Source organism: Bufo gargarizans, chromosome 1 (assembly GCF_014858855.1).
Source record: "Bufo gargarizans isolate SCDJY-AF-19 chromosome 1, ASM1485885v1, whole genome shotgun sequence".
Taxonomy (NCBI): Eukaryota; Metazoa; Chordata; class Amphibia; order Anura; family Bufonidae; genus Bufo; species Bufo gargarizans.
The window spans coordinates 83987553-84013867 of NC_058080.1; the positions used below are offsets into that span (position 1 = coordinate 83987553).

The 26315-nt window shown below is 44.4% G+C and overlaps 1 protein-coding gene across 1 annotated transcript in view; it reads right to left on the minus strand.

Annotated features, from left to right (window-relative positions):
* Positions 1–26315, minus strand: part of NWD2 (NACHT and WD repeat domain containing 2) — a 211169-nt gene that overhangs the window by 87732 nt on the left and 97122 nt on the right. Inside the window, exon 3 of the mRNA XM_044285313.1 lies at positions 17209–17325. Coding sequence (XP_044141248.1) covers positions 17209–17325 — 117 coding nt within the window. The remainder of the gene's footprint in view (positions 1–17208; positions 17326–26315) is intronic.

Below are 26315 nucleotides of genomic sequence, written 5' to 3' on the forward strand. Positions count from 1 at the left end.
ATTTTGCTGATTAGTATATTTTGCTAACCATATGCTACCTTTTTTTTATAAAGTTAACCCTTCATAACTCAGGTACTATTTAAAAACATTATGGCAGCCAGGGAGACCTCATGGGCTTCTATGAGAATCTTTATCTCTTGATTTGTTATTATCTCACTCAGCAGATGGAAGGGTTAGGGTTAGGTCGACCTTTTCATTAAAGAAGTCACTAAACAGGGTAAAAATATGGACTATGGTAGAGCACAAGAACTATCCATGATCAACATCAAACTTCCTCTTACGTGCACTAAAGTGACACCGATGTTCCTAGTTTGGGATCATGTTCTGTGGACAGAATCAGAAATGGACAACTGAAGTCCCATAATGTCTATCATAAGCTGATGCCAGCAGACATTTTGCTGCCTCAGAACTTGAAAACGTGTCACTGTTGAAGGAACCATGAATTCTGTACGGTTAAATGGGTAAGGGAAATGTCCAGAACCCTAAATTGCTGTAAAGAGTTGCATGTGGTCTTCAACCAAAGAGCTAAAAGCTCTAAACATCTAGGATTCTTTATGAATGTGATCTAAATGCTAGAAAGAGAAGCAACAGCAGCTACTCTAAGTTTCTGCAATTAAAGGTGACATCTAGTTTTATGTAAAATGCTTAAAGGGGTTCTGCACCTTCATTTAACTGATGATCTATCCTCTGGATAGATCATCAGCTTCTAATCGGCGGGGGTCCGACACCCGGGACCCCCGTCGATCAGCTGTTTGAGAAGGCAGCGGCGCTCCAGCAGCGCCGCTGCCTTCTCACTGTTTACCGCCGGGCCGCCCGCCCACTGACGTCACGACTTGTATCAACTAGAGTGGGCGCGGCTAAGATCCATTCAAGTGAACAGAGCTTAGCCGCGCCCACTCTAGTTGATACAAGTCGTGACGTCAGTGGGCGGGCGGCCCGGCGGTAAACAGTGAGAAGGCAGCGGCGCTGCTGGAGCGCCGCTGCCTTCTCAAACAGCTGATCGGCGGGGGTCCCGGGTGTCGGACCCCCGCCGATCAGAAGCTGATGATCTATCCAGAGGATAGATCATCAGTTAAATGAAGGTGCAGAACCCCTTTAAATGTGTTTTCTTAGATAATAAAACACTTCACCAAAGGGTGAGCATGTGATTAAATAACCTACAGTCGTGGCCAAATGTTTTGAGAATGACACAAATATTAGTTTTCACAAAGTTTGCTGCTAATCTGCTTTTAGATCTTTGTTTCAGTTGTTTCTGTGATGTAGTGAAATATAATTACACGCACTTCATACGTTTCAAAGACTTTTATCGACAATTACAAGACATTTATGCAAAGTGTTTTGCATAGTCAGTATTTGCAGTGTTGGCCCTTCTTTTTCAGGACCTCTGCAATTCGACTGGGCATGCTCTCAATCAACTTCTGGGCCAATTCCTGACTGATAGCAACCCATTCTTTCATAATCACTTCTTGGAGTTTGTCAGAATTAGTGGGTTTTTGTTTGTCCACCCGCCTCTTGAGGATTGACCACAAGTTCTCAATGGGATTAAGATCTGGGGAGTTTCCAGGCCATGGACCCAAAATGTTAACGTTTTGGTCCCCGAGCCACTTAGTTATCACTTTTGCCTTATGGCACGGTGCTCCATCGTGCTGGAAAATGCATTGTTCTTCACAAAACTGTTGTTGGAAGAAGTTGCTGTTGGAGGGTGTTTTGGTACCATTTTTTATTCATGGCTGTGTTTTGGGGCAAAATTGTGAGTGAGCCCACTCCCTTGGATAAGAAGCAACCCCACACATGAATGGTATCAGGATGCTTTACTGTTGGCATGACACAGGACTGATGGTAGCGCTCACCGTTTCTTCTCCGGACAAGCCTTTTTCCTGATGCCCCAAACAATCGGAAAGAGGCTTCATCGGAGAATATGACTTTGCCCCAGTCCTCAGCAGTCCATTCACCATATTTTCTGCAGAAGATCAATCTGTCCCTGATGTTTTTTTTGGAGAGAAGTGGCTTCTTTGCTGCCCTTCTTGACACCAGGCCATCTTCCAAAAGTCTTCGCCTCACTGTGCGTGCAGATGCGCTCACACCTGCCTGCTGCCATTCCTGAGCAAGCTCTGCACTGGTGGCACTCCGATCCCGCAGCTGAATCCTCTTTAGGAGACGATCCTGACGCTTGCTGGACTTTCTTGGACGCCCTGAAGCCTTCTTAACAAGAATTGAACCTCTTTCCTTGAAGTTCTTGATGATCCTATAAATTGTTGATTGAGGTGCAATCTTAGTAGCCACAATATCCTTGCCTTTGAAGCCATTTTTATGCAACGCAATGATGGCTGCATGCGTTTCTTTGCAGGTCACCATGGTTAACAATGGAAGAACAATGATTTCAAGCATCACCCTCCTTTTAACAGGTCAAGTCTGCCATTTTAACCCAATCAGCCTGACATAATGATCTCCAGCCTTGTGCTCGTCAACATTCTCACCTGAGTTAAGACGATTACTGAAATGATCTCAGCAGGTCCTTTAATGACAGCAATGAAATGCAGTGGAAAGGTTTTTTTGGGATTAAGTTAATTTTCATGGCAAAGAAGGACTATGCAATTCATCTGATCACTCTTCATAACATTCTGGAGTATATGCAAATTGCTATTATAAAAACTTAAGCAGAAACTTTTCCAATTTCCAATATTTATGTAATTCTCAAAACTTTTGGCCATGACTGTATATGTATATGTAATAACATAACCTATATGTATCTTTTAAATCCACTGCTGTTCCTGTGGCCATAGGGGTGACTTGACTATTTACCCACATTAAACAAGATGGCTGAAGCCAGTGACTGGCGCCGCGGTCACATGGGTATATGGGATCATCACTGATGCAACCAAGTAGACAGAGACTGGTGGGGAGCTACATCGCGCAGGGCAAAGGCATTTTCAGGAGTTCCGGTGACGAACCGGGCTCTCCATGGGGCTGCCAGGAAGCCCGGTCATGTCACCGGCACTGATGGGCGGGCTTTAGCGCTGCCCCAGCCAGTAAGTCGGCTAGGGCAGCGCTAAAGAACGCCCATCTGAGCTGGTGACGTCACCGAACACACACCCGGGCGGAAGCCTCCGCCCGGCAGTGTGTTATCGCAAACAAAAGAGCCCGTGCCCTGCGCGATCCAGAGCAGGGCAAGGGAGCGCATTGGAGCATGAGATGCTCCGATGCTAACATCAGTGGGGATGCCTGGGTGAAAATAAGGGTATGTTCGGGTTCAGTTCTGAAGCCGGACAACCCCTTTAACAAGTAAGCATAGGTTCTTTTGTAATTTTATCACATTTCCTCCCTCTGGTGAGTTTTCTTATTATCTCAGAAAATCTCTTTAATCACTGTACAAATAAAAAGCTCTACTACTTTCTAATACACTTTATAGGGGTCATTTATTAAGACCGGAGTTTTAGCCGGTCTTAATATCCCCCTATAACTGGCGGTGGATCCGCTGGAATTATGTTATTATGACAACAGTCTCTACATAACTTCGGCAGATCCACCGCCGCTTCTAAATGTAATACAGCTTCCTAGCGGTCTTACATGTAGACCATTTTCTATGCCTAAAACACTTCCACTTTTTTAGACCTTGTGTGAGTGGGGAAAGTCGCAGATTGTGGCGCAAAGGACCAAAGGATAGGTCATCAGTATATGATCATGGGAATCAGACACCCTGGACCCCTGCTGATCTGTTTGAGAAGGCAGCAGCGCTCACAGTAACTTTTCCTAGGCCTGGTGATGACACGTTCATCAGTCACGTAGCCTAGGCGCAGCTCAGCCCCATTGAATTGAATGGGACTTAATTGCAATGCCAAGGACAGAGAAGACCGCTGCTCTCACAAGAGCGTCCGTTCCTTTGCAAACAGCTGATAGATGGGGGTCCTGGGTGTTTAGAGAATAGGATGCAATGCATTTTTCACTGAAGCCCCATTCACTTCTATGGGGCCAGGGCTGTGTGATAAACCCAGAATATAGAACATTCTGCATTTTTCACGCAACGCAGAACTAAAGTGTGAAAAAAAAAAATCGCTCATGTACACAGACACACTGAAATGAATGGGTCAGGATTTGGTGCGGGTGCTATGCGTTCACGTCACACATTGCACGAGCGTGGACAACTCGCTTGTGTGAAAGGGGCCTTAAAGTTTTGGAAAACCCTTTTAAACAGTTTAGCAGATTTTTCATTTAAACCTATGGAAAACTAGCACAAAATATAGTATGTTGTGATACACTGTCAAACTTGTATCTTCTGAATCTGCTGATGCTCCCTACATAGAAAATGAAACAACAAAGTGGGTATTATCTCTAGTTGATAAATCAATAAATTATTCTTCCTGGGAAACTTGTTTTATGTCTAATGAAATATTTGCATCTCACACCACGCTCATCCGCCTGGAAATAGTGTTTGTAATAACACTGACAGATCTAAGCGAACTCAAGGAATATATACTGTTTGATGTGCAGATAATTAGATGCTGGGATTACAATGAGGACTGTAGGCCAAGTGTTCGGTTACATCTGTTATTAAAATATACAGTTTATAAAAACGTTCAACGTGATTAAGACAAAGTAATTAAATATGATAGTATCAGTGGATTTGCGTCTTATCAGTCTAGAGTGGCGCAACAATATAGGACCGCAGTGCATGGAATTTCTACCTCTCCTATTTCCCTTCTTCTGGTAGTCAATACCAGCGGTGAGGAACTGGTTACCTGAGGTCTCCGTTTTTTGCGGATCACAAACGGAAACGGAATCATACAATAATGTTTCAACAGTAAGTACCGTACATAAAAAAATTGGGCTGGGCATAACATTTTCAATAGATGATTCCGCAAAAACGGAACGGATACGGAAGATATACGGATGCATTCTGTATGCATTCAGTTTTTTTTGTGGACCCATTGACTTGAATGGAGCCATGGACTGTTATTTGCGAGCAATAATAGGACATGTTCTATGTCTGAACGGAACAGAAATACGGAAAAGGAAGGCATATGGAGTACCTTCCTTTTTTGGGGGGATCCATTGAAATGAATCGTTCCGTTTATGGTCCGTATACGGAACGAAAAAAACGGAACGTAAACGGAAAAACATTCCGTGTCCGTTCCGGTTTTCTTTGCGGACCGTATACGGAACCATTCATTTCAATGGGTCCTCAAAAAAAAACGGAAGGTACATTCCGTTTCCGTATGTCTATATTTCCGTTATGCAAAAAAAAAATAGAACATGTCCAATTATTGTCCGCATTACGGACAGGGAGGGGGCTGTTCTATTAGGGGCCAGCTGTTCCGTTCCACAAAAGACGTATTTTTAGCGGATCCGTTTTTTGAGGACCGCAAAATACATACGGTCGTGTGCATGAGGCCTTACAGGGGTTTTCTAGACTTTAGTACTGATGTCCTATCCTCTGGATAGGTCATGAGTATCTGATCAGTAGGGGTCCAACACCTGGGACCCCAGCCAATCAGCTGTTTGAGAAGGTAGCGGCGCTCCTGTGAGGCCGCAGCCTTCTCCGTGCTCCCCAAGCACAGTGCTGTACATTGTATAGCGGCTGTGCTTACTATCTCACTCAGTCCCATTCACTTCTATGGGGCTGAGCTGCTCCTAGGCCATGTGACCGATGAACCCGTCATCACTGGCCTAGAAAAGGCTTTGAGAAAGCCTTCCCAAACAGCTGAAAGGGATCCTGGGTGTCGGACCCCACCAATCAGACACTGGTGACCTATACTAAGAATAGGTCACCAGTTAAAGCCTTGGAAAACCCCTTTAAAAAATGCCCATCTCTATTCCATCAAGATCAGCAGGGCAGAGGCTAGCAACATAAGAAGGATGTACTGGAATATTTTGGAGTTCACTGTACGTTCTGCACATAAAATGAAAACAAATAGGGTCAATTATCAAACTGGTGTAAAGCAGAACTGGCTTAGTTGCCCATAGCAACCAATCAGATTCCACCTTTCATTTTTGACAGCTCCTTTGGAAAATGAACGGTGGAATCTGATTGGTTGCTGTGGGCAACTAAGCCAGCTCTACTTTACACCAGTTTGATAACAGCAGCCAGAGTGCTGAATAGTGATGATCGCAGCACAACAAACATTACAGGAGCCAAAACGACATGTGTTCTTCCCTGTATGATGAAATGCTGGAGCTGTTGAATTTAGAGATTTTCAAAATACCTTTTACTTGATAGGATCTCATACGACCTACACTGTTTACACCTCTAAAACCAGAGGAACCTTTTTGATGCCTAGGAAGACAGTCACATGGCAGATCCGTTTTCAGGGTGTCCCATATAGAATCCAACAAAAAGAAACAAAACCTCCATATGAAATACCAGGCATGGTGAAGTACAGTAGGGCCACATAGAAGTCTATGAGTTCTCGATTTTTGGCGCCAAAAATAGCTTGAAGGGGTTCGGCAGTTTTTTTAAACTGATGAACTATCATCTGGATAGATCATCAGCATCTGATCGGCGGGGGACCGACACCCGGGACCCACTGCCGATCAGCTGTTTGAGAAGGCAGTGGCGCAGGCCCAGTAGACTAGTATCAACTGGCCTGGGCGCGGCTAAGCTCTGTTCACTTGAATGGGTCCTGGTCAGCTTTCTTCTCAGCATTGTATTTGAGGTACTTTCTAATACCACCTTGGCACAAAGTACCTGCAAGTCCCCCAGCAAACCAGCTGCACACCTTTTTCATGAAATCGGTGTAAGGCCTCTTTCACACGGGCGTCATGTTTTTTGCCCGGATAAGAGGCGGGTGGGTTGTGGGAAAATGCGCGATTTTTCTGCGCGAGTGCAAAACATTGTCATGCGTTTTGTACTCGCGTGAGAAAAATCGCGCATGTTTGGTACCCAAACCCGAACTTCTTCACAGAAGTTCGGGCTTGGGATTTATGTTCTGAAGATTGTATTATTTTCCCTTATAACATGGTTACAAGGGAAAATAATAGCATTCTGACTACAGAATGCATAGTACAATAGCGCTGGAGGGGTTAAAAAAATAAAAATGTTAACTCACCTTCTCCTCTTGTTCGCGTAGTTCGTTCCCGGTCTGTTCTTTGCTAGCTGTGGGCTTGGGCTGAATGACCTGTGGTGACGTCAGATCACATGCTCCAATCACATGGTCCATCACCGTGGTGATGGAGCATGTGATCTGACATCACCACAGGTCCTTTAGCCCAAGCCCACAGCTAGCAAAGAACAGACCGGGAACGAACTACGCGAACAAGAGGAGAAGGTGAGTTAACATTTTTATTTTTTTAACCCTTCCAGCACTATTATACTATGCATTCTGTAGTCAGAATGCTATTATTTTCCCTTATAACCATGTTATAAGGGAAAATAATACAGTGAATCGACTGTCACCTAGAACCCATGCGTGAAAATCGCACCGCATCCGCACTTGCTTGCGGATGCTTGCGATTTTCACGCAACTCCATTCACTTCTATGGGGCCTGCGTTGCGTGGATTATCGCACCGCAACGCACAAAGAGGAGCATGCTGCGATTTTTACGCAACGCATAAGTGATGCGTGAAAATCACCGCTCATGTGAACAGCCCCATAGAAATGAATGGGTCAGGATTCAGTGCGGGTGCAATGCGTTCAACTCACGCATCGCACCCGCGCGGAATACTCGCTCGTGTGAAAGGGGCCTAAGACTCTCTCAATTAGCTGAGGGGGGTGTGCTGCTTTATATATAGCGTCTTCTTTACAGCCCCCACAAATGGGAGTTCAGGAAGCAAGCTTTTGTTACTAGGGCGTCTTTCTGATGTCTTCATTTAAAGAGAGCTCTCTCTATGACAGGTTCTTGTTAAATACCATGCTCAGAGGTGTTGTGAAGCTGTCTTTTTATAGACTGAGCAGTAACGTTTAGGTACAGATACAACACAGCTGCTCACACCCACAGAGGAATTCTTCTAGGCCAATTTGCTGTGCTCCACAAGGAATCCGGGGCTAGAATTGCTCTGCTCCATCACAGGCTGTATGATATCTTCAAGATACTGTAAGAAAGCCTTAGGCCTCCTGCACACGACCGTATGGCTTTTTCAGTGTTTTGCGGTCAGTTTTTCACGGATCCGTTGTTCCGTTTTTTGTTTCCGTTGTGTTTCCGTTTTTCCGTATGGCATATACAGTATACAGTAATTACATAGATAAAATTGGGCTGGGCATAACATTTTCAATAGATGGTTCCGCCAAAAAACGGAACGGAAATGGAAGACATACGGATGCATTTCCGTATGTGTTCCGTTTTTTTGCGGACCCATTGACTTGAATGGAGCCACGGAACGTGATTTGCGGGCAATAATAGGACATGTTCTATCTTTTAGGCCTCATGCACACGACCGTTGTGCGCATCTGCGTCCGTTCCGTCATTTTTCACAGTTTAGCGGAGGTCCCATTCATTTCTATGGAGCTGTAAAAAAAAACTGATAGTCCTCCGTTTTTTCTCTGCGTCCGTGATCCGTGATTCCAGTCCGTCAAAAAAAAAAATAACCTGTCCTATTCTTGTCAGTGGAAAACGGGGGATGGACCCATTCAAGTCAATGGGTCTGTCAAAAAAAACTGATGCACAACTGGTATGTCATCCGTGTCCGCGTCCGTGTCCGTTTTTTTTTCTACAAGACCTTGGTGCAATAAAATTACACTTTTCATTAACCTTCCTTTTTTTCCCCTGTCAGACAAAAAAAAAGGAAGACACAAGGAAACACAACTGAAGCAAAATCGGACACGGACCACTGAAGCTAAATCACTGACTGAAAAAACACTGTCGTGTGCATGAGGCCTAAACAGAAAGGAAAAACGGAAATACGGAATGCATACAGAGTACATTCCGTATACGGAACGCAAAAAAAAAAGGCCAGAAAACGGGGGAAAAAAATGGTTGTGTGCAGGAGGCCTTAGGCTCCATTCACACGTCCGTGGTGTGTTGCGGACCCGCAAATTGCGGATCCGCAACACACCCGCCCGGCACCCCTATAGAAATGCCTATTCTTGTCTGGAAGCTGCGGACAAGAATAGGACATGTTCTATATTTTGCGGAGCTGCAGACCTGTAGATCGGGGCCGCGCTCCTTAAATGCAGATGCTGACAGCACACTGTGTGCTGTCCGCCGTCCCCATAGAAAATGAACGGGTCCGCACCCGTTCCGCAAAATTGTGGAATGAATGCGGACCCATTTGCGGACGTGTGAATGGAGCCTTACAGTAAGACTGCTTTATCTGGTTGTGGTGTAGCCATATTTTAGTGAATTATGACCTCAGGAACTGGAACTTTATGGTTTAACTAAACCAGACTTAGGCCCCATTCACACAAGTGAGTTGAACGCATAGCACCCGCACTAAATCCTGACCCATTCATTTCAATTGGTCTGTGTACATGAGTGTTTTTTTTCACACATCAGCTCTGCGTTGGGTGAAAAACGCAGCATGTTCTATATTCTGCGTTTTTCACGCAGCCCTGGCACCATAGAAGCGAATGGGACTTCAGTGAAAAACGCATTGCATCCAGAAGCTAGTGCTGGTGCGATGTGTTTTTCACTGATGGTTGCTAGATGTTGTTTGTAAACCTTCAGATTTTTTCACGTGCATGAAAAACGCATCAAAACGCATTGCACCCGTGTGGAAAAAAACTGAACAACTGAATGTAATTGCAGACAAAACTGACTGAATTTGCTTGCAAAATAGTGCGAGTTTCACTGAACGCATCGAGACCTAATCCATCACGCTCGTGTAAAGGGGGACTTAAAGTGGTTTTCCAGGACTTTACTATTAATCCCTATTTCTCAGTTCTATTGTTTGCATGTGAAATGTGCAGCCATGCTTTTATTAGTTCTCTGTATGCTTGCTTTATGGATATGCACCTGTGACCATGAATGTGCTAGTCTAAATTTTCTTGTAGTACTTTACTATTAATGGCAGATGTCACATGTTTAAATATGGCGCCCGCTTGTGCGTGTAGTGGGCACCACAGCCACCATGTTTCTGCTGATTCAAACAGCAGAAACCCGCAGTGGATGTATCAGCCATAAGGCCGATCGCATACATTTCACCCCTCAGATGCTGTGGTCAAATGTGACCACAGCATCTGAGCAGTCTGGAAGCCGGAGCCGCGTGCTCCCGCTCCCATAACAGCGTTCCCCGGCTAAGATCGGGGACCCTGTTAAACTGTACTAATAGCCTGAAGCCTCAAGCAGGCTTCGGCAGCTATTAGTGGAATATACCAACAGAGATCACAAGGTAGCACTGTATTGTTATATTGAAAATGTATACAGTATATAGCCATCAATGAACACAATGAGCAATCTAATGATTGCCAGTTATAGTTACCCAGGGTGACTTAAAGAAGTTGTCTCACTTCAGCAAGTGCAATTTATTATATAGAGAAAGTTAATACAAAGCATTTACTAATGTAAAACCCTTTTAATAGTGCCCCCTGCCCCCTTAACAGTGACCTCCACAGTGCCCAGCCCCTTTAAGGCTAGAGCTACACGACGACGCATTTGTCGCATCAATGTTGCACAACAATTTTCTAATGATAGGCTATGGTGTTGCACTGCGACTGGGACATGACAGTCACAAAAAATTCAGTGTAGTTGTGCCCTATGTGTAGTGGGACTTATTATCGTTGTGTAGCCCTAGCCTAAAGCTATGGAAACCTGGAGTAAAACTGTGTGTATGTGGAGACTAAGGGCCTGCGAGCTTCTATTAGCTGATAAGGGACATGTGACCCTGAGTATGGCAGTTGGGATATGAAGATAAAGACTTGCAGGCTTGCATTGGGTAATGCAGGTGCTTTTTGGGGAATATCTTAGGAACGGTACGTCCTAGAGAGCTGAGACCCGGTCTTAAACCTTCCCGGACACCTGATGTACCTGTGTGCCAAATTTGGTGAAGATCGGTCCATTCGTTTGGTCGCGCATAAAGAACAGACAGACAGAAACTCATTTTTATATATATACTAGCAGAAGGACCCAGCTTCGCACGGGTATATTTCATCTATTTCATTTAATGTTTGTGTGTGTCGCTAAAAGATATAGACAGTATCCCCCATAACAGTGACCTCTAAAGCACCCCACCCCTTAATACTGACCCCCCCACAGTGCCCCGCCACTTTAAAATGGGACCTCCACAGCAGCCCATCCCCTTAACTTTGACCTTCACAGCAGCCCGCCCCTTTAAGAGTGAGTTTCATACCACCCTACTCCCTTGACAGTGACCTCCTCCGGGGCCTGCCCCTAAACAGTGACCTTTACAGTGCCCGCCCCTTTAACAGTGACCTCCACAGTATCCTCCCAAATCTGCAAAACCAATACTTTGAGAAAACCCGGCTCTTACCTCACCGAGGCCAGGAACCTCGGTGACATGTACCGACCATCAATGATGACCCCTTGTTCCTTCCTACAAAATATATTTATATATTCAAATCACCCCCTTTTTCCCCCAAATGAAAATGAAAATACTTCATCAATAAAAAATAAATAAATATCATGGGCATAGAAACATGTGAAAACACCCATACTCTTTGAATATAACAATATTATTCCCATACGGAAAATGGTGTAATGGAAATGTTTTTATTAAAAACACTCCAATTCACAAAAAAATTTGTATAAAAAGTTATCAAAAATTCATACACACTTCAAAATGGAATCACTGAAAAGTACAGATTGCACCACAAAAAACGAGCCCCCGTACAGATCTATACGCATAACTACAAAAAAGTTATAGGGGTCAGAATATGGTCATAAAAAAAAAAATATATATTTTCTTTCAGTATTAAAACGCAAAAAAAAACTATACATATGTGGTGTCATTGTAATAGTACTGACCTGGAGAAAGTAGGTAACAGGTCAATTTTACCACGTAGTGAAGGCTGTAAAAAAAAAACCTGCCAAAATTGCATTTCTTTTTCAATTTTACCCACTACATTGCATGCAACCATAAATAGTACCATTAGAAAGTACATCTTAGGCCTAATGCACACGGCTGTTGTTTTGGTCCTCATCCGAGCCGCAGTTTTGGCAGCTTGGATGCGGACCCATTCACTTTAATGGGGCCGCAAAAGATGCAGACAGCACCCGTTGCTCCGTTCCGTAGCCCCACAAAAAAAAATATAACATTTCCTATTCTTGTCCGTTTTGCGGACAAGAATAGGCATTTCTACAATGGGCCTTCCGTTCCGCAAATTGCGGAAGGCACACGGGCGGCTTCCCTTTTTTGCGGATCCGCGGATGGCAAAAAACGGAACGGTCGTATGCATGAGGCCTTATCCTGCAAAAAATAACCATACAGATCTGTTATGCAACCCATAGACTTCTATTATGACGGCATGAATAACGGAATGCCTCTAAAGGCCGTGGTAATCCATAACGCAATTTTGCTTTTACCACCAAACGAAGCGTGAACGAATTTCATAACATGAAATTTGCTCATCTCTACCCATTATATTTCTGTAGCATCTTTTCAGAGAACTATGGGGGCCATTTATCAAGCTGAAATACTTCTCCCCGCTCACTCCAGATTTAAAAAAAGTCGGCATGGGTGGAGACGGGCAGTCACTTACCATTTTCTACGCTTGTTTCAGGAGTAGAAAAAGGTCTAAATGTAAGACAGCTCGGAAGCTGTCTTACATTTAGAAGCGGCGCTGAATATGCCGAAGTTATGAAGAGGCCGGCGCCTATTCATAACTTCTGCGATCGACCACCAGCGCAGGGCTTTCTTAAGACCGCCGTCTAAAACGCTAGTCTTAAAGGGAGTCTGTCACCAAAATTGGACGTTACACAGTACTTACAGTACATGTGGCTCTAGCACAACTCCCCATGACTCCAGTGGTACCTTTGTTATTTTGTTGTGACTTTCAGCAGCTGAAAAAACGCTGTTTAATCCATATGCAAATGGAGCTCGCAAGTGCCCAGGGGCGGGGTTCATGCCTTTTTTTCACATTACACAGTACTCATGCCCAGGCCGGCGGGATCTCGGGACGGTACTGGGGATGACTCAACAGACTTATAGGGCGGGACAAGCAAGAGGCTGGGGAGGAGTAATGTGAAAAAAAGGCAGAGCGGCCTGGGCACCTACACCATGAACCCCGCCCCTGGGCACTTGCGAACTCCTTTTACATATGGATTTTTTCAGCTGCTGAAAGTCACAACAAAAGAACAAAGGTAAAGGTAAAAACTGGAGTCATGGGGAGTTGTGCTAGAGCCATATGTAAGAAGTGTGTAACGTCCAATTTTGGTGACAGACTCCCTTTAATAAATGTGCCCCTATGTGTTGTGCCAAAAATTTATGAATACACTGACGGACAACTGGTTGTTATCAGTTACAGATAGGCAGCGTCACACATGAAACAGTAACACCTAGTTGTCAAATTGACCACACGGTCAGGTTTCTTTATGCAGTTTTAGAAGCCAAAATCAGGAGTGGATCATAAAAGGAGAGAAAGTATAAAGGACAGCTATGACTTCTCTCTTTTGTATACACTCTTGATTTTGGCTTCCAAAACTGTATAAGGAAACCTGACCGTGAGGCCATATCCTAAGGGCTCATTCCCACGACTGCAAATTGCAGTATGTAATGCACGGGCATCGGCTGTGTGAATCCTGTATTGTGGCATGGACCTACTGACTTGAACGGGTCCATGACCTGCAATATACGGCAAAATATAGGACCCAAAAGCCCACAGAAGCGTATCGTTGTGCTTCCGATCCGTGCCTCCCTTCTGCACTGCGCCATATCTTGCGGATTGTAGACCTTTTCAAGTCAAAGGGTCTGCATCCGTGATACAGGATTTACATGGCCGATGCCCGTATATTGTAGACCCGCTGTTTGCAGTCCGCAATATGGGCACAGACGGCCTACGGTTGTGTGGATGAGCCCTAACTCATATATTATAAGACAGGAACGGCACAACATAGAGTTCAGAAAAAAGATGCTCCAGAATTGTTATTTCATTTGGAACACACGTGTTTACTAAAAGATACATGTTACATGTCAAGCGAGCTGTGACATCCGCTTTAAATGGCAGCATTTTGGCTCCCTAATAGGTATAAGGCCTCATGCACATGGTTGTATGTCTGGTTCGCATCGGTCCGCAATCTTTGTCTGATAACTGCAAAAAAATAGGCATTTGTAACAAAGGGCGAGGCATGCTGATCTGCAGAATACACACGACAGGTATCTGTGTTTTGTTGATCCGCAAATATGCGCACAGCAAAACGGATACGGTCATGTGCATGAGGCTTAAAGGGTAAATAGTTGAATCACAAGCCTTGCTTGGTCCAACTCAAAAAATCTGTACTGGAATGAGAGGTGCCGAACGCATTTTTGGACTAAGTGTACAGGCCAAAGAAGGCCATAACCCTCCTGCTAAGCCCCGCCACTTGCTGGGAAATTGGCAAGCATCGCATCAAAAGTTGCGCTTTTCAGTCCCTTAATTCCCCCCAATGATCCTTTAGTGCAGTATACTATTGTAGCATCTCAGTTTTGCTTAAAAAGGCCTACAGTGAGGTACAACACAGTACATGCTGCTGCTTCAGCCCGATTCGTTTCTACAGGGCTTTATGCAGAGCTCGGTTGGGCAAGAGTTAAACCATAACTGGCTCTCGTTCCAGTACACAGACTGTTTTGACAGCTCTCCTGGTACAGTCTTCTAATACGTCTGTAGGGCTCGGTGTAGGCCGTTTTCTTACCTAAAGCAGCAATCTGCCAGATACCGCGCCCGACAGCCTCGTATACAAGAGTAATCCGCTAACGTGATATAGTAATGCAACCTTCTTACGTTCCAGAGGAAGATTTCGTCGGAAATTACATGTCCTGCTCTTACTCTCTGCATAAATGAATTGCATATCTTAGATATAGAACGTTTAGAAGTAGAACGCGTCCTTGTAGGTTCTGCGGACAAGAATAGGCATTTCTAACAAAGGGGAGGACGTGCGGATCTGCAAAATGGAGAACGCACATGGCTGGCATCCGTGTTTTGCGGACCCGCTATTTGTGGACCGCAAAAACTCATATGGTCGTCTGCATGATGCCTAAGGCCTTGGTGGAGGTGGACACAGTTTTTTTTTTTGCAAAACTAGTGCCACGCCTGGTGGCATGTGGTATTACAGTTCAAATTCCTTTACAGGGATCATGTAACCAGAAAATTCACAGTTCAAGGTGTTGTCCAGCCTTTATTAAGTGATGGGCATCCTCAGGATAGGCCATTACTAGCTGATTATTGAGGGTCCGACACCCTACACTGATCAGCTGTTTGGGTGTAGCCCCGGTGCCAGACGTCACTGCCAGGACTACACAGCTCCGTCAACCTTCTAGTGGACGGAGCTCATTTGAGCAGCATTGCTCTCACTGAAGTCAATGAGAGTACCTCTGTTGTAACAAACGCTCCCCACTACAAAGTTGAGAGTGCTGTGTAGTTTTGGTGCAGACTTCTGATGATGGAGCTACACCCGATCAACCAGGGTGTAGGCCGTCACTTAGCAAGGTTGGATCCCTTTAAACCAGGAACAATGTCTCGTAGGAATAGCTCAGCTGAATGTGATGATACCTCTCATTCTGGTCGTCTCGCCTGAAGAGACTTGGGCACGAACTCGGAGTACTTGACTGCTTAAAGTTATTCTCCAGGATTTACATATTGATGACCTATCCTCAGGATAGATCATCAAGATCAGATTGATGGGGGATCAATCTTAGGCCCTTTGATAGGCCATGTGACGTAACGTTCATTGGTTATATGGCTTAGGGTACTTTCACGCTAGCGTTATTCTTTTCCGGCGCTGAGTTCCGTCCTAGGGGCTCAATACTGGAAAAGAACTGATCAGTTTTATCCTATTGCATTCTGATTGGAGAGCAATCCGTTCAGGATGCATCAGGATGTCTTCAGTTCAGTCTTTTTGACTTTTCAGGACGGAGATAATACCGCAGCATGCTACAGTTTTATCTCCGTCCAAAAATCCGGAACACATGCCGGAATGTGTAAAAAAAAGTGAAAAAAATAAATGCCGGATCAGTTTTTCCGGATGACACCGGAGAGACGGATCCGGCATTTCAATGCATTTGTCATACGGATCAGTATCCTGATCCGTCTGACAAATGCCATCAGTTTACATGTGTTGTGACGGATCCGGCAGGCAGTTCCGGTGACGGAATCTTCTGCCGCAAGTGTGAAGTACACTTAGTGAATGGACCTGAGCTGCAATACCAAGCACAACCACTATACAATGTATGGCGCTGTGCTTGGTGAGCTACGGGGATGCTGCTGCACACACTGGACTGCAGCCTCCTCAAAAAGATGATCGGTGGGGATGCGCTATACATGTATTACTGTTCTTTTTAGGGCTTGCCGGAGGTGATACATTTCCTTTAAAGGGAATCTGTCACCTGGTTTGACCATATTAATCTCTCACCATTGTGTTTAATAAAATACCTTTTCTTCTTTTCATGCTTTCATTTAGCTAAAAAAGCAATTTTTGTATTACGCAAATGAACCCTGAAGGTGCCCAGAGGGGCGTTATTCATCACCCTCTGAGCCCAGTAACGCCCGCCCTGCAGTACCTAGACCGCCTTAGTTTAGAGCCCAAGCACGCCTCCTCGTTATGCAGTATCGTTCCACAGCCTAGTTTAACGGCGCCGCCCCCTCTGCCACGTCAACTAACTCATTCAAGCCACGCACCTGGAATCTTCAATTTGTCAGTCTGAAATCTCGCGCAGGAGCAGTACCGCCTACTGCCTGCGCATAATACAAAAATCACTTTTTTAGCAAAATGTAAGCATGAAAAGAAGAACAGGTATTTTATTAAACACAACGGTGAGAGATTAATATGGTCAAACCAGGTGACAGATTCCCTTTAAGTGCAGTACTGCTTCTCCAGAATGCAGCAATGGATCCCTAAGTGAAAGGCATCATTACATTCAGATGAGCTAGCCCTACAAGACATTGCACCTGGTTCCACAGGTACTCTCATGGTGACAGATCACCTTCAAACCTCTGAGTTGTTAGTTGTGCTTCCACATAACGTCATGGAGGACTTATACTGTACCAGTCAGGTATGATGTGGTATCAGTCTTCGTCTTATCATGTCAGAGGTTAGAAAAATGGGTTAAATCAGCCAGTAAACATATTCTCTAGGCTATCCGTATTCCTATAGTACAGAACCATACTACTGTATGTACTGATGACTTACTATGAAACATGGTCCAGCAGATGTCTTCAGGCACTCCTCCAGCAGCCTCATACGAGTCCTCTGCACTTCAGGACTATCCCACTCTTCTGCTGGTATCCCCCAATACAAGTCTATAGCCTAGGATTTAATGTTAGACATTAGTATTCCATGGAAGTAACCTATTTCACCTTCAATATCACTGTCCTCTAAAGTTCAGACTTTTTGCTTTTTACTTGCTGTATCTCAATTGTATTAGATGTACTTGTGTCTCCTTCAATGTTGTGTGCTACCCTCTAATTTATAGAGCTGCATATAATGTATGACTAAGTTCTTCAAATACCAACAGTGGTAATCACAGACAGAGATGCCGGACACATTTTACAGTTAGAAATGTAAATGCTGTTCTTTTCTTGTATTATTTTTAGATTTAATTGTCAGCAATTTCTTAGTAATAACAGCTGAGAAGTCCTATTATAATAGTCATATTCCAAGTTCATCTTGTGTACTATGGCAATACAAATTCTGGACCCTAAGGGCTCATGCACATGAACGTATTCTCTTTCCGTGTCCGTTCCGTTATTTTTTTTTTGCGGACCGTATACAGAACCATTCATTTCAATGAGTTTACAAAAAAAAAAAAAGAAATTCCGTTTCTCCGTATTTCCGTTCCGCCAAAAAATAGAACATGTCTTATTATTGGCCGCATTATGGACAAGGATAGTACTGTTCTATCAGGGGCGAGCTGTTCTGTTCCGCAAAATACGGAAAGCACACGGATGTCATCTGTATTTTTGGGGGATAGCAAAATTCATACGGTCGTGTGCAAGAGGCCTAAGACATGTTTTAAGAATTTTTTGGTATCTGATAATGTACAATTGTCAAACTTATATCATGTAGCCATTATGACACTAAGGCCTCATGCACACGACCGTTGTTTTATTCCTTGTCCATTGTTCCATTTTTCGTGATTTTCTGCAGACCTATTGACTTTCATTGGGTCCATTGAAAACTCGGCTAATGCACCGTTTGTCATCCGCGTCCATGATCCGTGGTTCCAGTCCGTCAAAAAAATATAACCTGTCCTATTTTTTTCACAGAAAACTGTTCGTGGACCCATTCAAGTCAATGGGACCGTGAAAAAACGCAGAGGCACACAAAATTATCATCCGCACGTCCGCGTCCGTTTTTTTCCTATCATTTGCATGGCAAACTCGACTTTTTTTTTACTTTCCTTCATGTCTGGTGATCCTCCAAAAATAAAGGAAGACACACGGAAACAAAAAACGGAAAGGGATCACGGAACAACGGAACCCCATTTTGCGGAACGGAACACAACAACGGTCGTGTGCATGACGCCAAAGCAGAACTATGCTCATGTGTTCACAAAATATAAAAACTATACAACTGAACAACACGAGAGCTATGCAAAACTACAGAACAGACTCAATTATGTTTCTAAGGCCACAGGTTGGCTGAGTGGTGTGAGAGTAACCTGTGGAAGCTACAGACATTCTCACGCCACAGTGGCTGAATAGGTTAACCACAGATACCTCAGCCAATCAGAGCGAGAGTCAACTAAGGTGTCAGAAGAAAGCAGTCCCCATGCTCTACTAAAAACTACAGACTATTTGGAATAGCAAAAAGAAGCAAAAGGATATAGTAGAGATGGGCTTCAATAATGAGAATGACCTCTGATTATTCTCATTCTTTTCATCCACTGGTTTGTGCATCTACACCAGGGATGGCCAAACTAAGGCTCTCCAGCTGTTGCCGTAGCTATCAGCCTACAGCAGGGCATGTTGGGAGTTGTAGTTTTAAAACAGCTGGAGAGCCGCAGGTTGGCCATGCCTGATCTACACCAAAGTTATCACCAGTGCTAATAAATATACCAGTATATACTGACTTCCTGTTAAATAGACGGTGCTTATAAAAAAAAGGGGCAGAGTTCATGTCATTCCTGGAAAATGAGTACCTGTCATCAGGCAGAGGTAGATGTTTATTAGATGTAGTGCTCCTGGAAATATTGGGGGTCATTTATGAACAGCTGTACGCCACTTTTGTGGCGCACAATCTGTTGCACGCCATGTTGCGTGCAGGCCCGTCTTACATTTAGAATCAGTGGTGGATATGCCAAAGTTATTTAGAGGCCGGCGTCTCTACATATCTTTGGCGATCGACCGCCAGCGCAGGGGCATATTAAGACCAGGGTATAAAACGTTATTAAGACCAGGGTATAAAACGTCAGACTTAAAAATATGTGTCCCATTATTTGTTAATTAAGGCTGGGGGGTTATGACCAAAATCATAATCACAATGAATAGAATTTTTTTTTTGCCTTCATAGTTAGTTCACTTTCAGCAGTTGGAGTGGTGGGGGGTGGAGGACGCAGTTGGAGCATTGGGAAGGCAGCAGCAGATGAGGGAAGGAGGACGCAACTGGAGAAGTGGGCAGAGGAGGCGCCAGTTTGAGCAGTGGGGGGAGGCAGTGCCAGTTGGAGCAGTGAGGGGAGGCGGCGCCAGTTGGATCAGTGGTGGGAGGCAGCACCAGTTGGAGAGGTGCGGGGAGGCGGCACCAGTAGAAGCAGTGGGTGGAGGCGGCGCCAGTTTAAGCAGTGGGGGGAGGTGGCGCCAGTTGGAGCAGCGGGGGGAGGCAGCACCAGTTGGAGCAGTGCGGGGAGGCGGCGCCAGTTTAAGCAGTGGGTGGAGCCGGCGCCAGTTTAAGCAGTGAGGGGAGGTGGCGCCAGTTGGAGCAGCGGGGGGAGGCGGCGCCAGTTGGAGCAGCGAGGGGAGGCGGCGCCAGTTGGAGCAGTTGGGGGAGGCGGCGCCATTTGGAGCAGAGGGGGGACGCAGCGCAGTTTTAGCAGTCAGGGGAGGCAGCGCCAGTTAAAGTAAGTGGAGAAGCTTGACACAAACATCTAAAGAGGAGGGGAGGAGAGACTCAGTAGAGCAGTGCTGACTGTAACCAGAATAATTGAAATAATTGACATGAGCAGGACTATATTGATTAATCAGGCTGCATTTCGATTTCAGTTATTTTTTGATTAATCGCCCAGCCCTAGAGGAAGTTACAAATGGTGTCTTTAGCGCACTGTTTGCCAATTCCCATGTTTTCACATCGCCCTCGAAACTTAAAGGGGTTGTCTCACTTCAGCAAATAGCATTTATGATGTAGATAAAGTTAATACAAGGCACTTACTAATCTATTGTTATTACCCACATTGCTTCCTTTATTGGCCTGATTCATTCTGCCATCACATTATACACTACTTGTTTCCATGGTTATGACTACCCTGTAATCCAGCAGCGGTGGTCATGTTTGCACACTATAGGAAAAAGCACCAGCCAATGTGTGGTCCCACAGTCCCGGCCACCAGAGAGGCCAACACTTTTTCCTATAGTGTGCAAGCACGACCACCACTGATGGATTGCAGGGTGGTCGTAACCATGGAAACGAGCAGTGCACAATGTGATGGAAAAATGAATCTAGCCAGCAAAGGATAAATGCCATTTGCTGATGTGAGACAACCCCTTTAATATTTTATCATCCCTTCCCGACCAGCGCTGTACATGTACGGCACTGCTCGGTCTTTAAAGATGGTGCCTGCTCCACAGCAAACACTTGGGGCTAATGTCTGTAATCGCCAATAACGTTGTTTGCAGACATTTAACCCCTGAGATGCTGTGGTCAATTGTGACCACGACCTCTGAGGCGGGTTTTCTTGGGAGTGCTGCACTCCCAAGGCCCAAACGACTTCCCCACAGTGAGCTCGGGGAAGCTGTTCATTGGTGAAATAGGCTGGAGTCTGTGCAAGACTACTAGGCCCTATCACAGGCATATTCTTAAGGAGGCCTGCAAGTGGCAGTGCTCCATAGGAATATACAGAATTTCCTGTACACTACTGAATTAAATCACAGTAGTGTATGGGAGAAGGAATCTAATGATCACGTGGTTAGTAGGGATTCTTCAGTTCACCTTCCCAAAAAATTGAATAAAAAATTACTGAAAAGTCATACTCACTCCAAAATCACTGAAAACTAAAAAAATGAGCCCTCACACAGCTTCATAGATGTGAATATAAAAAAGCTATAAGTGGTGAAAATATGGCAATGAAATGAAAAAATAGTTTTTATTTTCTTTATGTATTAAAACAAAAGAAAAAGTATACACATGTGGCATCGCTGTATTCTTACTGTCTGTTACCAAATAGGGAACCGCTGTAAAAATGAAACTCATAAACCTATGGCGGAATTGTAGCTTTTTTTTCCAATTCCACCCCATTTGGAAAAAAAAATTTCCACTTCATCGTATGCAATATTAAAGGGTGCAATTAGAAAGTACAACTTGTCCTGCAAAAAAAAAAAAAACACATGCGGCTATGTGAACAAAAAAATGTTTAAAAAGTTATGACTCTGGGAAGGACGGGAGCAAAAAAACAAAAACGCAAAGACAATCACCCAAGGCTAAAAGGGTTAAAGAAGAGGCTTCCATAAAAAAATCTACTTAAACAGATTTTCATATTTTGAATTGTGTCAAATATTGATTTTTTTTAACATGAAAAATTGTCTGGAGCCAAACATGTTCTAGCTGCGAGCATCTGTGCCCAGAGATAAGCAGCACAGAAGGAATGATTACAGTGATCTGGATGCCTGTTATTTCAAGCTCTGCCTTCTTGAAAACAGTAACTCTATTAGAAGGAAACATTGATCTTTTTGTAAGGATATTGCAACAAGCATATTCACTTCTATCTGAGGAGCACTTAGTACACATAATCTCAGAAATACATGCTACTTCTGAGATTTAGAAACAGTTCAGTTTACAACTTTTTTAGGAAGATTTATTAAAGACGTTATCCGAGATTTTCGTACTGATGGCCTCTCTTCACAATAGGTCAGTGATGGCGAACCTATGGCACGGGTGCCAGAGGCGGCACTCAGAGCCCTCTCTGTGGGCACCCACACCCTGGAGAAAGTCTGTGGTGTACCAATATGCCTTGGACTTTTCCTGCCATTCATCAGTGCAGGACATGCTATGAACAGCACAGGCAGCACATTGAATGTAGGCAGGTTATTATAGCTAAATGATAAAGTACATGGAAGATATATGATATTGGTGTTCAGGTTAAATTGCTGTGTTGGCACTTTGCGATAAATAAGTGGGTTTTGGGTTATAGTTTGGGCACTCGGTCTCTAAGAGGTTCACCATCACTGCGATAGGTCATCAACATGTCCGATACCCACCACCGTCAATCACTCTTTGAAGACACTGCAGCATTCCAGTGAATACTATGGCTTCCTCGTAGCTTACCAAGCACAGCACCCTCCACTGGATAGCGGCTGCACTTGGTATTACAGCTCAGCCTCATTCACTTGAAATGGACTGAGCTGCTCCCAGGCCACGTGACCGATGAACATGACATCACTGGCCTAGGAAGCAGGGTTGTGGAGTTCGAGTTGTGGAGCCAGAGTCAAAGATATCTATTATTAATTTGTGTAATTAATCTATTAACTTTGAATTGAGAAAAGTTTACAAACGTTAATTTTATATACAGTACAGACTAAAAGTTTGGACACACCTTCTCATTCAAAGAGTTTTCTTTATTTTCATGACTATGAAAATTGTAGATTCACACTGAAGGCATCAAAACTATGAATTAACACATGTGGAATTATATACATAACAAAAAAGTGTGAAACAACTGAAAATATGTCATATTCTAGGTTCTTCAAAGTAGCCACTTTTTACTTTGATTACTGCTTTGCACACTCTTGGCATTCTCTTGATGAGCTTCAAGAGATAGTCACCTGAAATGGTCTTCCAACAGTCTTGAAGGAGTTCCCAGAGATGCTTAGCACTTGTTGGCCCTTTTGCCTTCACTCTGCGGTCCAGCTCACCCAAACCATCTCGATTGGGTTCAGGTCTGGTGACTGTGGAGGCCAGGTCATCTGGCGCAGCACCCCATCACTCTCCTTCATGGTCAAATAGCCCTTACACAGCCTGGAGGTGTGTTTGGGGTCATTGTCCTGTTGAAAAATAAATGATGGTCCAACTAAACGCAAACCGGATAGAATAGCATGCCGCTGCTAGATGTTGTGGTAGCCATGCTGGTTCAGTATGCCTTCAATTTTGAATAAATCCCCAACAGTGTCACCAGCAAAGCACCCCCACACCATCACACCTCCTCCTCCATGCTTCACAGTGGGAACCAGGCATGTAGAGTCCATCCGTTCACCTTTTCTGCGTCGCACAAAGACACGGTGGTTGGAACCAAAGATCTCAAATTTGGACTCATCAGACCAAAGCACAGATTTCCACTGGTCTAATGTCCATTCCTTGTGTGCTTTAGCCCAAACAAGTCTCTTCTGCGTGTTGCCTGTCCTTAGCAGTGGTTTCCTAGCAGATATTCTACCATGAAGGCCTGATTCACACAGCTTCCTCTTAACAGTTGTTCTAGAGATGTCTGCTGCTAGAACTCTGTGTGGCATTGACCTGGTCTCTAATCTGAGCTGCTGTTAACCTGCGATTTCTGAGGCTGGTGACTCGGATGAACTTATCCTCCGCAGCAGAGGTGACTCTTGGTCTTCCTTTCCAGGGGCGGTCCGCATGTGAGACAGTTTCTTTGTAGCGCTTGATGGTTTTTGTGACTGCACTTGGGGACACTTTCAAAGTTTTCCCAATTTTTCGGACTGACTGACCTTCATTTCTTAAAGTAATGATGGCCACTCGTTTTTCTTTACTTAGCTGCTTTTTTCTTGCCATAATACAAATTCTAACAGTCTATTCAGTAGGACTATCAGCTGTGTATCCACCTGACTTCCCCACAACGCAACTGATGGTCCCAACCCCATTTATAAGGCAAGAAATCCCACTTATTAAACCTGACAGGGCACACCTGTGAAGTGAAGACCATTTCAGGTGACTACCTCTTGAAGCTCATCAAGAGAATGCCAAGAGTGTGCAAAGCAGTAATCAAAGCAAAAGGTGGCTACTTTGAAGAACCTAGAATATGACATATTTTCAGTTGTTTCACACTTTTTTGTTATGTATATAATTCCACATGTGTTAATTCATAGTTTTGATGCCTTCAGTGTGAATCTACAATTTTCATAGTCATGAAAATAAAGAAAACTCTTTGAATGAGAAGGTGTGTCCAAACTTTTGGTCTGTACTGTATATATATATTTTATGTTCTATCAATCTAAGGCCTTTATTTATCAAAATCAGTGATAAGCAGGGTGATCTAGAGGTGATAGAAAATCAGTTCTCACCTCTCCTGTCCTTATACTATAAACAGTGATAAGCATGCTATTCTACTGGTGATAGATAATCAGTTCTCATCTGTCCTGTGTTCTCCCCTGTCCTTACACTATAAACAGCGATAAGCAGGGTGTTCCCTAATAAATATTGCTGTTTCCTAATAACCACAGTGGTGACGTCATAGAAACGGTCACATGTGCGCTGACCGCTTCTAAATCTGCACCCGTCCGCCTACATCGTGTATATGCATATCGTGCATAACAGATTACTCCTCCTCACTCCCATATTCAAGTCTCCGCCCACTGACGTCTGATGTCGGAATCAGATATTGGCCGAGTACAGGAGCGAGGCAGTCAGTCAAGGTCCAAGCCAAGGGCGGGAAGAGGACTGAAAGACCCTAACGGCCTGGGTGTCATAAATAAAGGTTATAATGTCTGTCTCTGTCTTCTGCAGCCCTGACCCCCCTGCCTGCAAGCTGCACTGCACATGGCGATGGCACTTGATCTCTCATAGCAGGCATTAGGGAATAATATACAGGTCATCATGAGTCCCATGAGTATAATAGCCTCATACAGTATAATGTCTCCCTGTTGCCCCCATACATAAGCAACAAGAAGACATTACTGCATGGGGACCACAAGACATTATTATACTGATGGGGGGAGGTTACAAATTGTTGTCCCAGACAGTATAATGTCACCTTACAGTATAGTTCCTAAGTCCAGACAGTATAATGTCTCCTGGTGGCCCCATGCAGTATAGTGACTCTTGTGGCCCACTGCCTGCGGCCAGCCCATACCGTATATAATGTCTCCTTGTGCCCCGCTGCCTGCCCAGCGGCCAGCCCATACGTATATAATGTCTTCTTGTGCCCCGCTGCCTACCCAGAGGCCAGCCCATACGTACAGTGAGGAACAGAAGTATTTGAACACCCTGCGATTTTGCAAGTTCTCCCACTTCAAAATCATGGAGGGCTCTGAAATTCACATTGTAGGTGCATTCCCACGCTGAGAGTCAGAGTAAAAAAAAAAAACAATTCAGAAAATCACATTGTATGAATTTTAAAGAATTGATTTGCCTTGCACTGCTGAACATAAGTATTTGAACACCTGAGAAAATCAGTGTTGATATTTGGTACAGAAGTCTTTGTTTGCAATTACAGAGGTCAAACGTTTCCTGTAGTTCTTGATTTGCACACACTGCAACAGGGATTTTGTCCCACTCCTCCACACAGATCTCCTCTAGTTCTGTCAGGTTTCCGGGCTGTCGCTGAGCAACAAGGAGTTTCAGCTCCCTCCAAATATTTTCTATTGGATTTAGGTCTGGAGATTGGCTAGGCCACTCCAGAACCTTGATATGCTTCTTACGGAACCACTCCTTGGTTATCCTGGCTGTGTGCTTCGGGTCGTTGTCATGTTGGAAGACCCATCCACGACCCATCTTCAAAGCTCTGACTGAGGGAAGGAGGTTGTTGCTCAAAATCTGAAAATAAATGGCCCCATTCATCCTCTCCTTAATACAGTGCAGTTGTCCTGTCCCCTTTGCAGAAAAGAACCCCAAAGCATGATGTTACCACCCCCATGCTTCACAGTGGGAATGGTGTTCTTGGGATGCAACTCATCCTTCTTTTTCCTCCAAACATGACAAATGAAGTTTAGACCAAAAAGTTCTACTTTGATCTCATCTGACCACATGACTTTCTCCCATGCCTCCTCTGGATCATCCAGATAGTCATTGGCAAACTTCAGACGGGCCTGGACATGTGATGACTTGAGCAGGGGAACCTTCCGTGCAATGCATGATTTGAAACCATGGCGGCTTAGTGTTCTACCGACAGTGTCCTTTGAAACTGTGGTCCCAGCTCTCTTTATGTC